General features: G+C 40.6%; 1 protein-coding gene across 2 annotated transcripts in view; it reads left to right on the forward strand.

The window, feature by feature from the left end:
- Positions 1-4,162: 4,162 nt before the first annotated feature.
- DENND1B (DENN domain containing 1B) overlaps positions 4,163-16,198 on the forward strand; it is a gene marked incomplete at both ends in the record, with an annotated part of 243,584 nt that continues 231,548 nt past the window's right edge. The window contains 2 exons of one of the 2 annotated variants that reach the window (XM_080698366.1): positions 4,163-4,218; positions 14,575-14,639. In XM_080698366.1, the coding sequence (XP_080554492.1) occupies positions 4,163-4,218; positions 14,575-14,639 (121 nt within the window). Of the gene's footprint in view, positions 4,219-12,208; positions 12,226-14,574; positions 14,640-16,198 lie in introns of those variants that run through there. The other variant, XM_080698367.1, reaches the window with a different exon arrangement.

Consider the following 16,198-nt stretch of genomic DNA (forward strand, 5'->3'; position numbering starts at 1 on the left):
TAGGTAAGGGTCCAATTTTATTCTTTTTCATGTAATTATTATTTGTCAACAATATTTAGTGAAAAGATTATTATTTCCTTCACCAAATTTTCTTGGAAACCTTGTCAAAAATAACTTGACCATATATGGAAGAATTTATTTCTAGGTTTTTTATTTTACTCTACTGGTGTATATATCTGCCTTTATAGCAGTACTACACTGTTTCAATTATTGTAGCTTTATAAGGTGTGAAATCAGAAAATCTTCTAGCTTTGTTCTTTTTCGAGATTGTCTTGGGTATTTAGAGTTCATATTTCATGGTAGGATAGAATTTTTCTGAAAAATAAATAAATAAATGTATGATAGTTTCACCTTTTTTTAAAAAAGAAAAAAATATCCTCTGGTAAGAAAGAAAGCAAAAAGAAATATTGAAATGTTATCTCTAAGTGATCAAACGCTTGATATCAGACAAATGAATCTGTTATGTGGATTATCATTGTTAATTTTGGATAAATTGCTATAATATTAGATGTCAACCACTAAGCCAAGCATGGGAAGGAGGGATGGGGAGGGAATGGGGTGGAGATTGGGTAGGGGCTAACTGGGTGATTTGTGCATGTATGTCTACACAAGTTTTTTTTTTTATCTCATTATGATGTATACAGTGCACCAATAAAAATAAAAAAAAACGAAGGGGAAGGGCCTTGTACACTGTGTGTACAGTGGCACAGGCCTGTAATCCCAATATTCAGGAGGCTAAAATAGGAGGATTTCAGGTTCAAGGACAGTCTTGGCTACTTAGTGAGACTCTTAGTAACTTAGCAGGATCTTGTTTCAGAATAAAAAAATAAAAAGGGCTGGGGGTGAGGCTCAGTGTAGAGCCCCTCTGTGTTTAATCCCTAGTACCTTGCCAATGGAAAGGAGGGGGAGAGCAAGATCTGGCTGGGGCATGGACAAGTGCATGGCACAGCCTAGCCCCAGCGGAGGTGACTTGGAGAAGTAGAAAGCACAGCGGACAAACAGTAAAGCTAAGATTTGAATGTTGCTTTAGGGAGTGAGTGACAGAGTGCATCATAAAAGAATTGCTAGGCATGATGGAGCATGCCTGTCATCTCAGTACTTGGGAGACTGAGACCCAAGGATTGCAAGTTCAGGGCCTGCCTCAGCAACTTAGTGAGGTTCTTATCAAACCAGCAGGACTCTATTTCAAAATGAAAATATAAAATAGAGCTGGAGGTGTGGCTCAGAGGAAGAATACAACTGAGTTCAATTCCCAATTCCATATACAACACATTAAAAAAAAGAAAACATTGCCAATTCAGATTAACCCTGGCAGTTGTTTCTAGCATCCATTACCAACAATATACACCTTAACTTTGGAAATGGCTTATATTTATTGGTCTTTTCCCCATGTAGACCCCCATCCTCAACAAACAAACAAAAATATCCTAACACATAATTTTTCCTGATATGTTATTTTAGTATAAACACTAAAACTGTTCATTAAGTAGTCTCATTTTACAGATAGTAAGATGAATATAAAATGACAAAACACTGATTTTTATGAATGCTTATACACATCATAATGTAGTATTACCTTCTTGTCTTTGAAAACCAAGAAATACAGTTTTCAGGCAAAACTTTTCCCTAAATTACAGTTTTTCTATGAACTAATTACACTAGGAAAGTTTCAACTTTAACTTTTATTGTCTGTGATATGATAGAGTTAATAACAAGTAACAGCAGAACCATATATCTTAGTTTCTTAAATAGATGCATTTTTTTATTCTTTAATGTATACAAAGAACTCCTCATGAAAGGTATGACTATTTAAGTGTTCAGTGTTGCTTGTAATCTGCATTTAAAAATATCCATGAAGACAGGCATGGTGGAGCATGCTTGTAATCCCAGTACTTGGGAGACTGAGACAGGAGGATCACAGGTCCATGGCCAGTCTCAGCTACTTAAAGTAGTAAGGCTCTCTGCAACTTAGTAAGACCCTCTTTCAAAATAAAGAATAAAAAATCAGGGTGCGGGTGTTAACTCAGAGGTAGAATCCCCCCTGGGTTCCTCACCACCACACACACAAAAAAAATAGGGCTAGGGTGTAGATTAGAGGTAGAATGCCCCTGGGTTCAATCCCCAGTTATGCCCCCCCACGTGCACAATTAATGAGAGAGATGTCATAATAAATGCTTCTGAATTGAAATATATATATATATATATATACATATATATATATATATATATATATATATATATATATATATATACACTCACTTGAACTTTGCTTACTTTTGTTTTGAAAGAGAGACAAAAAGAGAAGGCAGATACCCAAGTGCCTTTTGAAGAAAATGACTTTAAAATGGCTCAGTAGTATTTGCAAGCTGACTTCTATTTCCTGGTGCCTCTAGCAAACCTGGGAAAGTATTTCTTCCGCACAGGCATTCTTGGAAATAAAATGTCCCTGGAGAGTGAGCTTCCTGCTTCATCATTTATAGTACCTGTTTTACCTACTAATCTGTACCTCACAGGGCTATTGAGAGACCCAGCTAATAAAAAATGATCATAAAGCACTTGGCAAAATCACAACAACCATAAAAAAAAGGCTAAATGCAAATGTGGTCAGGCTTGTCTTTCTGGTATGTACATAAAGCCTTTGTGCATGAAATGATACAGTGACTCAAATGTTAAGAAAGAAAATTCTTTTGCTTTCAAAAGCTGGGAGTAGTTTTACCAGCTGGTTTGCTAGAGTCAGTTGTTTCTATCTAACTTAATTTTAGGCCACTAGATTTGAAACTTTATTTCAAATAAATACTAGTATTTATTAGTCCTCTTCATAAATTCATGCATGCATTAAGAATTCCTACCTGCTTATTTAAGAAAGGAGTGCAATATATTTGTATTAAAATCACAAAGGTAAAGAAATGGGACATTTCGTAATCGACGGCTGTATTTTCGCCATTGTAGTACAAGAGTTAGCAGCACCTGTTTGGTAGTTTTCTCGAGTAACCACAGTGAGAACAGAGTATAATATTTACTATGCACAGGGCACATATTATGTTCTGTGTTCCTTTTCCACAACTCCATCCAGGAGGGAAGGAAAGATCCAGGAAGCAGGAAGAAAATGCAGTCTGTCCACACTGATGCAGGGATCCTATTAGGTCACATGCTGACTATCAGACGACTTTGGGTCTGAAAGACTTCTTGCCCTTCCAGCCAAGCCCGGCTGTCCTGGTTGGTAGTTTCTAAGATGGCAAAAGACTAATGGAATTGGGCACAGAGAATGAATGAAGGCAGGTGTGGTAGCCTTTTTTTTTTTTTTTTTTTTTTTTTTTTACAAAGGAAGCAGTTACATTTTCGCTCAACTATGAGGACAGTTTCTCCTTCCCAGAGAAGATTGCAAGCAGAAATGGTCTTAGCAGATGCTCGCTAAATCTGGGTTCTGTGACTTCAGAAGCAACGGCAGAGAGATAAGGTCATGTCTTTACTTTTGAGACCCTAGAAAACTCCCAGGTTTTGTTTATCTTGTCTTATTTGTAGTGGTAGGAAATGGGGAGGGGATGACAAATAGTTTGGAGTTGTGAATAACTGTTTATTATTCAAAGGACTTTGTGTCAAGGAATTTAGCTTTGCCTTGATATTTGACTGAGTTATATTTGTCAGCATGTTGCAACCTCCCTCCCCAGCCAATCATATGAATACATGTAATGTTGGCCTCATTTTCCCCACCTATTTAAGGAAAGTAAACTTGGCACACACGGAATTGTTTTGATTATTTCTCTATTTACATTAAGATTAGGGTCACTTCTAGGGATTACTGGTTTGATGGGACCATCAGCATCTCATTAAATGCTCTTCTATGTTTTCTTCCAGTAGGTTCTAATGACATTGCTCTTTGGATGTGATTAGTCATTCTCCTTAGAGTATTATATGGGTGTGAGCAAAGCTGTCATACAAGGATGATGTTTTTATTTATGAGAAGTATCTGGAGGGTGGAGTCAGGAGTTCTTTCCCATGCCATGCCACAGAGTCACACAACCACTGCACTGTTTCTCGAAGCCCAAGTAAGACTTTTTGGAGTCACTGAAGAACATCTGACTCCTCCGATTACAATCTGTTGGTCATACGCTGCCTCAAATATTCTTTGGTTTTAATTGAAAGAACTATTTTAACTTTTTCAATGTCTGGAAGATTAAGGAATGAAGATAAGGGTGAGCTAGCTGAAGCTAATCAGAGGTAAGAGAATTTATTCTACAATTTGGGCAGATTCTCACCTGAAAAAGGGGAAGGAGAAGTTATTTTGTCATATTATTTTTGAGAATATCACACCCTTTTTTGACAGAAAGTTTAACAGTGAAATAAATAAATGTAATTTACCACTTGAATTTTATAATAAGCTATCTTTTATAAAGATATCAATCTTTATCTGAGCTCTTTGGCTATAAATGGGAAGAGAGTATTTTAAATGGAGTTGGTTCTTAAGTAAAAACAGATCACTAACTTTATAAGTTATAAGATATGAAAGCAACTTAGAGAAGCATACTTTCAGGAAAGATATTGCTCCTAAATCCTCTCCTCTGCCTTCTCTTTATTTTTAAAGTACTTAATACATCTTGCTAAGGGAGATTTTAACTTCAGACTCATGGTAAATATGAAAAGAATGTAATAGAATGTTTTCCTTACCGATGTTGTATCAAAACTCAGGTCCTGATAAAATATCATTAAGATGGCTTCAATTAAGAAATTTTACTTGTTAAGTACTTTATATAAAGAATTTTCTTTTATAGTAAATGAAGGTGGTAGTCCTATGAATAAATTTAACCCAAGAACATACTATTATAGGAGACTGCGCAGAGAGATTCTAGGGAATGCCTTGACTTGGATAGATGTGGAATTCAGTTCATGAGAGGGCTGAATGTAAGAGTTCATTTCTAAGTTAATTATTTGAAACTCAAAACCTCGATAAAAATCGGTGAGGTTCACAACCCACATGAGTCCACTTAGGTTATATTGAACCCAAAGCATCATTAATAGAATTATTTTTAAAAATGGACTTCATAATGGAGCCGTCCTTTCTTGGTTTGCCTGGGTATCAGTAGCTCATCACTTCTGTCTAAAGCATATTTTTACTTGGAGGTTAGGGAGGCAGGGGATACAATAATATATTAGAAAATGGGGGCCAGGCATGTGGCGCACATCAATATTTGGGAGGCTGAGACAGGAAGATTGCGGGTTTGAGGCCAGCCAAAACTCTCAGAAACATAGACCCAGATTCGAAATAAAAATATAAAATACAATAGCACTGGGGGTGTGGCTCAGAGGTAGAATGCCCCTGAGTTCAATTCCTAGCAACACACACACACACACACACACACACACACACACACACACACACACACAAAGAAAGAGCCGGGCGTGGTGGCGCACACTTGTAATCCCCGTGCTTGGGAGGCAGAGACAGGAGGATCGCGCAGTTCGAAGCCAGCCTCGCGCGCTGGTTTAGGAGACCCTGTTTCCAAATAAAAATGTAAAAAATAGGTCTGGGAGTGTAGCCTGGAGATAGAAGGGCTTCCAGGAACCCCAGTACCACAAAAAGAAAGAAAGAAAGAAAGAAAGAAAGAAAGAAAGAAAGAAAGAAAGAAGAAGAAAAAGAAAAGAAAAGAAAAGAAAACAAATGAGGCAGTTGGTTCACTAATGACACTGAACTAGCATTTTTCATGCCATTAATATAAGAATGTGTAAGTCAGGGACTATTTGGGTAAAGCAAGGCTTGACAAAGGTGGACATTAGTAGGTGAATAAAAAGTTGCTGTTCATTCATTTCACAGAATATCGTCAAAGCTTTGGAATCATGATAATTTAGTCAAACTATCAAAACTAACTAAAAATTCAGGATTAAACTTTGAAGAAAAAAATGTGTGTGTGTGTGTGTGTGTGTGTGTGTGTGTGTGTGTGTGTGTGTCTGGTGCTGGGGACTGAACCCAGGGACCTCATACATGTTAAAGATAAAGCATGTGCCTTATCACTGAGCTACAGCCCTAAAACGTACGTAGATGCACAGAGAGCAGATAATCAGGTGCAGAGGACTCAGCAGAGGGGAGCAAGCAAAAGTTGCCACACAAGTCACAACTCATCTCAAGGGTATTCGTTAAGTTGGATGAACTTGAACATCTGTTTTCCTGACCTTAAGAGGTTTGGGGTCTTTCCTAATGTGGGAATTTCAGTAGGATATTCCTTCATGAAACAGATACCCCAATGAGATTTAAGAGAAATTGATTGTTTCAAACTTAAGAACAGAGTTAAAGGGAAAGCTATAAGCCAGATCTCATATGGGTGGTCTGAAAAATTTTCAAGCTGAGATTTTAGTATGAAATTGTCCTGAACTGCTAGTGCTTCCAGGCATCTATCAACAGTTCTCTCCAGAGAACTCATCATTTCAGACTTCACTAAATTTTCACGTATAAAGCTCCAAGGGTCAGGTAATATAAAAGGAAATCACCACATTTAGAAGAAAAGAAGGGACCATAAGTAAAAGCCAGCATGAAAAATATCAGATAGAAGAGTCAGACCCACGTAGGCTTCAGATACTAGAATTTTCAGAAATAGAACTTAAAAATATGTATATTAAATATATTTTAAGAAATTCAAGAAAGGCTTAATATATGAGTTCAAAGAAAGAAAATTAAAAAAAAAAAACAACTAGCTGGGCATGGTGGCGCATGCTTGTAATCCTTGCGCTTGGGAGGCAGAGACAGGAGGATTGTGCAGGTTCGAAGCCAGCCATGCAGGCTTAAGAGACCCTGTTTTCAAATAAAAATATAAAATAGGTCTGGGAGTATAACTTGGAGGTAGATGGTTTCCAGGAACCCCAGTACCACCAAAAAACAAAACAAAACAAACAAACAAACAACTAAGCATAACTTTAGAAATAAAAATAATGCAAGTTAAAAACTAAAAGATGCCTTTAACCAAAGATGAAATACACCTGAAGAAGCAGTGGACAGGGAGAGATTTGTGAAATTATCCAGAATACAGGCCAGAGGGAATGAAAGAGCTGTTTCAAAACAGGTAGAGTAGAATGAGAATATATGTGTGGGTGGAGTCCCTGAAGGAAAGCAAAGGAAGAATGGGGTTCAGAATGTTTGCGAACTAACAAGGTCACCACTCTAGAGGGAAGAAAACTAAGACAATAAAGAATAATCTATTTTTACAAATATAAACCTACATTCTTAAGAATTAAACTACAGAAAACTAAAGACAAAGATGTTATAGGCAGCTAGAGAGAAAAAAAAAAGACAATGGATTTTTTTTTTTTTTTTTTTTGTGGTACTGGAGATGGAACCCAAGGGCTTTCTACTCCCAGGCTTCACTCCCAGACCTATTTTATGTTTTTTATTTGGAAACAGGGTCTCATTAAGTTGCTGAGAGCCTCACTAAGTAGCTGAGGCTGGATTTGAACCTGCGCCATCCTCCTGGCTCAGCCTCCTAAGTGCTGGGATTACAAGCGTGCGCCACTATGCCCGGCTGACAACTTATTATTTTTAAGATGACAATGACTTCTGAAATTGTTACTAGGGAAGCTAAGAAACAGTTTAATTATATTAAAAACATTTAGAAGAAAATAATTGAAAAATTTTAATATACCCATGAAAGGGATTTTTTTAAAAAAATGAGGGTGAAACATTCTCACTTAAACAAAAAGTAAGAGAAGATGCTAGTACCTACACTGTCTATTTTAGGCCAAAGTTAAGCCATCCAGATGGAAGATCTAAGGTGAGCATAAGGAGGAAGAGCAAAGAAAGTGGAGGAGTTCTGAGTCAATCTAAACCAAAGCTGACTGTGTGGAACACCATTCATAACGTGTTGCACTTCTGAATGGGTTTTATCGGCTCTGAGTGAATGGGGATGTATAGGTTAAACTATGGGTATATCCTAGTAAAATTCACCTTTTAGAATTTCTAGAATATCTAATGAATGCAAAGAGAGTACATAACTTCCAAACAAGAAGGTTGGAAGGGAGAGATGGCTAGAAACAAAAGTACAAAAATAACAATCAATCTTAAAGAAAGTGAAGGAGAATGGGGGAAAAAACTTGAAAAAAACTAAATAGGAAGCCGGGTATGGTGGCGCACGCTTGTAATCCCAGCATTCGGGAGGCTGAGACCGGAGGATCGCGGTTCGCGGACAGCCTCAGCTACTTAGTGAGGCCCTCTGCAACTCAGTGAGACCTGGTTTCAAAATAAGGAATAAAAAATAGGGCAGGGTGTGTAGCTCGGAGGTCGAATGCCCCTGGGTTCCATCTCCAGACACGCAAAACCCACAAAACTAAATAGGAAACAAAACACAAAATCACAGAAATAAATTCAAATGTATCAGTAATTATAATAGATGCAAATAGTCTAAAAACTTGATCTAAGAAATAAAGACAATCAGACTAGATTAAAAATCAAAATTAAAATTTATTAGATAACATTAAAATCACAATGATTTAGGAAGTTTGAATATAAAAGGACAAGGAGAAATATGCAAATACTATGCAAATACTATTTTGAAGAAAATTGTTTAGCATCTAAGGCAAAAGAAATTCACATGATGATAAATGGTTCAGTTTCCCAGGTATTTGTAATAAGTATAAGCCGGTACATATATTATAACATATATATATGCTGTGTAAGTCAACTTTTAATCTTTGTGAACAACACATCCAAGAACAATTTAGAGGAGAAATGATTTATTTTGGCTCATGGTTTCAGTCCATGGTCCATGGTTGGCTGGCTTCAGGGCTGAAGTCAGAGCACTGTGGAGGGAAGCTGCTCAGCTCATGGTAGCCAGGAAAAGGGAGAGAGGAAGAGAACAAAAGAGAGGGAGGGAGGACGAATGCTGGCAATGGGCTGGAGATAGATAAACTCTTCTAGGGCACATCCCCACTGACCTGCTTCCTTAAATTAGCTCCTGCCCCCAGTAGTTGATTTAGCCTTCAATAGATTAATCCACTGATACAATCAGAGCCGTCATGATCCAAGCACTGCTTCAAAGCCTCACTCCTGAACCTGGCTGCATTGGGGATCATGCTTTCAACACATGAGTTCTTTAAGGGACATTCCAGATCTAAGCTATAACAGCTACAGACTACATAAGGCAAACAGAAAACAAAACAAAACAAAATGTAAGCTGAAACAGATGAATCTACTCATGTAGTAGAATATCTTACTTCATCACTCCCATTAATTGAATTGTGTCAAGCCCATAAAAATTTAGTAATAGAAGATGTCAACGACATCCTCATTGTACTTGATCAAGAACATAATTATAAACACTGTACCCAAAAGCCACAGAATATAGATCCCTTTCTTTTTTCCCCCTGTGGTGTTAGGATGGAACTCAGGGTCTTTTACATACTACCACTGAGCTATAACCCCAGCTCCTGAATATATGTTACATAAAGCATTTAAAATAACTCTTAAAGGCCGGGTGTGGTGGCACACGCTTGTAATCCCCTTGCTTGGGAGGTGGAGACAGGAGGATCGCTCAGGTTCGAAGCTATTAAAAAAATAGGTCTGGGACTGTTGCCCGGAAGTAGAAGAGTTTCCAGGAACCCCAATACCACAAAAAAACCCTTAAAATATTTTAGAATATTAATAGAATATAGACCATGTTCCTTGACTACTATGGTTCTGAAAATGTTAATATCAATTGTCAAGTAGGAAATATTTCTGAAACAGGATTGTGGAAGGATCTAGTACCAATTTAAAAATTTATACACTTTATATGAAATGAGTGTTATTAAAATTATATCATTGGTTTCAGTAAACATACTGCCAAGATAAGTATATGGTAAATTCTTTCCCCAGTAGTTTTTAGTGAACACTATATATATCCAGGCATGGTGGCACATGCCTGTAGACCATACTTGGGAGGCTGAGGCAGATCAAGGGCAGCCTCAGCAACTTAGTGAGACCCTGTCTCAAAATAAAAAATAAAAAAGGTTGGGGATGGTAAAGAACCTCTGGGTTCAACCTCAGTGGTAAAGCACCTCTGGGTTCGACCTCAAGTACAGTATAGCTAAACAAATAAATAAATAAATTTATATGTTATGTCCAGCTGTGTTTTTATTCCTTTTACCTCAGTAATATCAGAATAGCTAAAGCTCTTCATTATAGGCAACTACAAAGAGGATTTGCTTTAGGGTGTGCATGTGTGGTATTTTCATTCTTTCATATACTTAATGTAAAGTGAATACATAACAATATAATATTATGCAGGAATAAGACTATCACTTGAAAATCACAATAATGAATGTGGAAAACAATCATCTTTCTATTTTCTTACCCCCAGTAAAAATCTCATGATATAGGCACCCCAGGTAGGGTTCTTTTCTCTGAGGAAGAATTAATTATAATGAAAGAAGAAGTTAAAAAATTCAAGGATGTTTTGAGCAGAAGTGGTTTTGGGTTTAGAGAATTTGTTTCAAAGCTTTGGCATACACTAACTTCTTAGGGAGAAACAGCTTTATTTGGGGAAAACAAATTTATGTGGTGTAGTTGGCCTACTTGTGAAACTGAAATTGACAGCATAATTTCTCAAAAGATTAAAAAGACCAGGTATGGTGGTATATGCCTGTAATCTCAGTACTTGGGAGGCTGAGATAGAAGGACCTCGGGTTTGAGACCAGCCTTCAGTGAACCTGTGCGATCCTCCTGTCTCAGCCTCCCAAGCGCAGGGATTACAAGCATGCGCCATCACGCCCGGCATAAAAACAATTTTTAAAAATCACAAATTTAGAGAACTTTTAAAGTTGAACATCACATGATTCATGTACTGTCACAAGTAATAATTCCCATTTTACAAATTTAGGAACCGAGAAACCAGAGTTAAATGTCTCGCCCCCAGTTATGATAACACATTCTGCGTTAAAACAAAACTCCAAAAAAAAATTTTTTTAAATTACATCCTCTCCTCATCTTTGACTAAGACTCTTGCGGCTGTGCAACAAGTCTTGTTTCGTTGGCCAACTCACACCAACTCTGGCAAGAAAGTTGGAGATCACTGTAAATGAGTTTAACTTTGGCTTCTCGGAATCTAAGTTCTTTATGTAATTCCCAAAGACTTCTTCCCTGTTTGACTTTTGGGTCTCATGACTCACACCACCTACCAACCACAGTTGGTTTTCTCGCCCTCCCTCACCTTCTCCAGGAACACAGACTGAGACAACACAAAGGAAGATGGGCATCAGCCTTGTGTCAAGGTGGCTGTGTGAGCTGCGAGCTGTGTAGCAGTGGAGCCGGGACAAATAACTGCATCAGATAGACCTGGTCTTAGTCCAATTTTGCCATTACATAACACTGTTCCGCTTGGCCCAGTATCTTCATCTATGAAATGCCGACGAACGAGTCTATAGTATAGTTATGACAAGATGCTGAAGCAATGTTTATAACCTGCTTAACACGTGCTTTGGTGCTTTGTAAATTAGCCCCTCCCAGTACTCATTCCTTGGCAGTGCCCTCTCTGTTTCCCTGGACTCCCACTCTCCGAGGCCTGCCCTCTGTGAATGTGCCCAAAAGTTGGCCCTGGCTCCTGCCAGTCTCCCATCCGTGCCTGCAAATGGAGCGCTATCGCCCTGGCACTCGACTTGCCAGGGCTCCTGAGCAGGTGCACACGCCTGAACATTCCTGAATCAGGAGGGGGCAGCTCAGGCTTCCAGAGCGCAGGAGCCCAGGCCCTAGGGCTGCCAGCCAGCCAGCCAGCAGCCCCCAGAGCCTCGGGGGGAGCTCAGAACGTGCAGGTCGGAGCTGCCCGGGGCCCATCCCGTGTGCACGTGATGGGGGAGGACACGGGTCCAGGTGCTTTCTCCAGGACCTCAGCGTGGCGAAGGCTGTCCGCCTGGACTCCTGGACTGCGCCGGGGAGGGCGCTGGCTGGGCCGGGGCGGGACGCCGGGGGCACCTCGCCTGGGTCCGGCGGCCTCGCTCCGCGCCGCCCAGGTGCAGCCCGGGGCGCCCCCGCCCCCTCCCGGCCACTTCCTGGTTCGCTCAAGGTGGCGGAGCCGCTGTGGGCGGCCGGGTCGCGGAGCCCAGAGGCCCCGGCGTCGGGGGCGGCGGCCGCGCCGCTGCTGCTGCGGCTGCTGCTGTCACAGAAAGGCCGGGCGGGCGCCCAGGGGAGCGCGCGGCCTCCTCCCTCCCGCGGGCGGCGCGACCCTGGACACGGCGCGGGCGGGAGCGACATGTCACCATGGACCGCAGGACCAAGTGAGTGCCCGCGGCCTGGGCGCCCCCGGCCCGGCCGCCCGGCCGCCCGGCCACCCGGCGGGGCGCTAGGCCCGGAGCCCCGCGGCGGGGCGAGGACCCCGGCCCGGCCCCTCCCGGGCTCCGCGGGGCTGCGGGCGCGGCGGGCGGGACCCGGGCGGCCAGCCCCAAAGAGCGGCCATCGCGCCGCCTCCCGCCCGCTGGGGGACCCGGAGCCTTTCTTCTACTGTTTCTTCTCTTTCTAAGACAACATTCGCTCTTCCAAGTTTGTTTACACAGCCTTTGTGTGTCCTGTGTGGGGTTTGCGAAATGGTTTCCAATTAGGAGGTATATTATGATTATTATTAATTATTATTATTATTACTATTATTTAAATGATGGGTGGGCCAAAGGGATCCAGCTTTACTCCTGCAGATGAGGTCAGAAGCGATTTGAATAGCGGCGGTGGTGATTGGGCCGCCCAGTTTCTCTTTGAGGCATGAGATCTGTCTGTTTCTCCTGGAACTTTGGAAGGAATTCCTTCTTTCTCCTCTGACCCCGCCCTGTTTCTCTACCCCACACCCCCTCTTCAAACTCTCCCTCATGGTGTGGATTCGTGTCACTTTGCAAAAGGCCTTTGAAATGTTGACAGGAGTGCAAGGGAACCTACATTTAACTTTTACACCTAAGAGGGATTCTCAAGAATATTAGGAAGCTAGGGAAATTAGGGACTCCAGAATTGTTTTCTTCAGGTGTTTGACACTGTGGTGGGCTGGCTGAGTAAAAAATCATACTTTTTGACACTGATTGTGTTGTGACAGAGGAAATGACCCGAGTCCACGTTATTCCCATAGAAACAAGTTGATATAGTGAGAAGGCCAGGAATGTATATTTGTCAGTTAATTTATATGGCTTGTCCCTTCCTTTGGCTCTACATGCATGACTTGTAATTTTTTTAGATTAATATTTATTTATAGGTCAGAGCTGGCATTCATTTCTTAAAGGAAGTACATATTTAAATAGACAATATACAAAGACACTACTGTCTTAGCAGGAATACCTGAAATATGTATGTCAACACTCTGGTATTGTGGTGCCAGACTTGGCTTTAATCTTATATCTTTCTAATGGAAAGAGACATTAAAACCAAACTATGTTTTGAAAAGGAAAAAAATGTCTTAATAGATTAAAGCTCATTTTATTTTTTTATGGTACCAGGGATTGAACCCAGGAGCATTCTACTTTCAAGCTACATACATCCCAAGCCCTATTTTTTATTTTTTTATTTTGAAACAGAGTCTCACTAAGTTACAGAGGGTCTCACTAAGTACTGAGGCTGGCTTTGAACCTGCTATCCTCCTGTCTCAGCCATTCCAAGTACTGGATTACAAGCGTTCACCACCATGCCTGGCTAACGTTCACGTTTTGAAATTTAACCAATGAGTAGGGTAAATGTGTGAGAACTCTTTAAAAAAGTTAATAAAGTCTGGATGACGCAAAGCAACCTTACTGTTCCTTGTGGGAAAATCTAACATGGAGGCGGATGTCTAATTTCCCCAAAGGCGACTGGTTTAAAGCAAAGCTTTTTTAAGTTAGCCTTGGATCGAATGAACAGTTTGTTGTAACATGTTGAAGTATAGTAAGTACATCAAAGAAAAACATATGCAAAGTATCACATTCATGGATCATTATGAATATTATCTGGTGATCTAGAACGTGGCAGCCTGAATCAGGCATGAATTATTTACAGTTATTTTAAGTCCTTTGAAGAAAGCCCTAGAGCCTACTATAACCTATGGTGGGGTTAAAAGACAGATAGGATGCCCTGACTTTCCAATTTTGTTTGATTGAATAAGATAAAAGCAACTTTGCATATATATGGAACTTAACACTTTATGAAGTACTTGCACATATATTATCTGATTTATAATCCTCAAAATTAATGAAAAAATAATCCTGTGAAGTGGACAGGCCCCTGAGACAAGGAAACAGTATCAGAGGTTAAATGCTTTGCCCGAAGACTCTCTTAAGTTGCTAAACTGATAAAATACTTTCATTGCTATTTCTGCCATACTATAGTCACATAGTTATCGAGACAAGAACAAAATTAGTTTTAGAATTAAGAAAATGTAAAGGTCAAGGGAGGCTTAGTCGTGGAGCACTGACCTAGCATGTACAAGGCCCTGTGTTTCATCCCCAGCATTACAACCCTTCTCTCCCCACATTCTTCCTGCCTCCCCCTAAAAAGACACCAATGAACACACACACACACACACACACACACACACACACACACACACACACACCTATCTAAGCTTTTTGGAGATGCTTGTCCTAGGAAATAAATATAACACAGTTTTTTTTTTCTTTTAGGGAAAATCCAGAAAGAACCTTTGACTTGGTATTGAAAGTCAAATGTCATGCCTCTGAAAATGAAGGTATGTATGTTCTTTTAATTCTTAAAATAATTGCTTGAGTTTGTCAAAACAAGTGTTAATATTGTGGGCTGCTGGAGTATAATGATATCAGGAAAACAAGTGTTCTGTTTTGAATGTCTCAGGTTGCTGGTAATAAAATAGATGCTAGGCCTTTGCCTTGGGGTTGTAGAGATGATGAATGTTATCTGTGCAGCTTGAATTTCAAGTGTGTGTTAAGCCCGTTTAACTTACAACTCACTTTTATCCGTTGTCGATAAAATTATGTTTAGTCATGGTGAAAGGCCATGTCTTTTCATTTTCTTTCACTTGTGTTTGAAAATTTAGCTCCATTTTCTTAAATATTAGGGCACTATTCTCTTGCTTGGATCTTCTAATGTTTCTAGAATGTTGAATACAGACAGAGTAGCCCTATCTATCGAATTTATTCCAATAACATGGCATTTTCAGTGGGAGGTAAGTAGGAGGGCGACATTACTTAAAAGGGTTTCAGCTACCCATATTGTACAGTTTCTTGAAAAGACAAAACTACTTTAGGACCGTGACTCTTTTAGTCAGCAGCTGTGACCCAAACACCTGACACACAGCTGAGAATAAGAAGGTTGTTTGCTCACAGTTCTGGAGATTTCAGTCCATGTTAGATGAAGCTAAGGCTCTAGGCCCTCAGGGAATAATGGAGGGGAGCAGATATAAGAGGAGAGAGCTTGTTATCAGCTCATGGTGAGCAGAAGAAAGAAGGAAGCTGTAGCAGCCAACCTGAAAACCCTGCCTCTGGCCACACTCCTAGGGACCCACCCTCCCTCCCTTCTTCCCTCCCTCCCTCCCTCCTCCCCTCCCCCCTTCCTTCCTTCCTTCCTTCCTTCCTTCCTTCTTGGTGGTACTGGGGTTCCTGGACGCCCTTCTACCTCTGGGCTACACTCCCAGACCTATTTTATATCTTTTATTTGGAAACAGGGTCTCTTAAGCCAGCGCGGCTGACTTTGAACCGTGCGATCCTCCTGTCTCCACCTCCCAAGCACGGGATTACAAGTGTGCACCACCATGCCCGGCCCTAGGGATCCTTTCCCTAGCCACTAAGTCCCATCTCTAACATGGCCATTTCCAACCCATGAGGCCAGAGAACTTTAAAAATCTCAATTATAACAGTGACTTTTTCACCACAGTTGTCATATTGTAAGTGTGTTTTGTGGGGGGAGAGGTAGCAGAAAAGGATAAGGACTATCATTTCTTGCTTCTTCTTAATGTGTTCTTGCATGTACATCTTCGTGTGGATATCTCCAGTGTGTGACTTTATTTGCAGTGTACTTAGACCTTCGATAGTGTGGTCGGAGTTTTGTGGAGACTAGTTGGCCACCTTACAGCCTTGGTGCAAAGTCTACTGACACTCTTAGCTCTAAAAACTAGCCAGCAATTACACACTTTGAAGCCATTTGGAACTGCACACCTTAAAATAGAGGAGCCCAACCCAGCTGTGGCGAAATGGGCATGTCTAATTTTAGGTAGGAAGTCACGCACATTCCTGGCTCCACTAGCTCTGCCTGCCGTCCTTCTGGCCTACTTGA

This window comes from Muscardinus avellanarius (genome assembly GCF_963383645.1).
Source record: "Muscardinus avellanarius genome assembly, chromosome: 7".
Lineage (NCBI taxonomy): Eukaryota > Metazoa > Chordata > Mammalia > Rodentia > Gliridae > Muscardinus > Muscardinus avellanarius.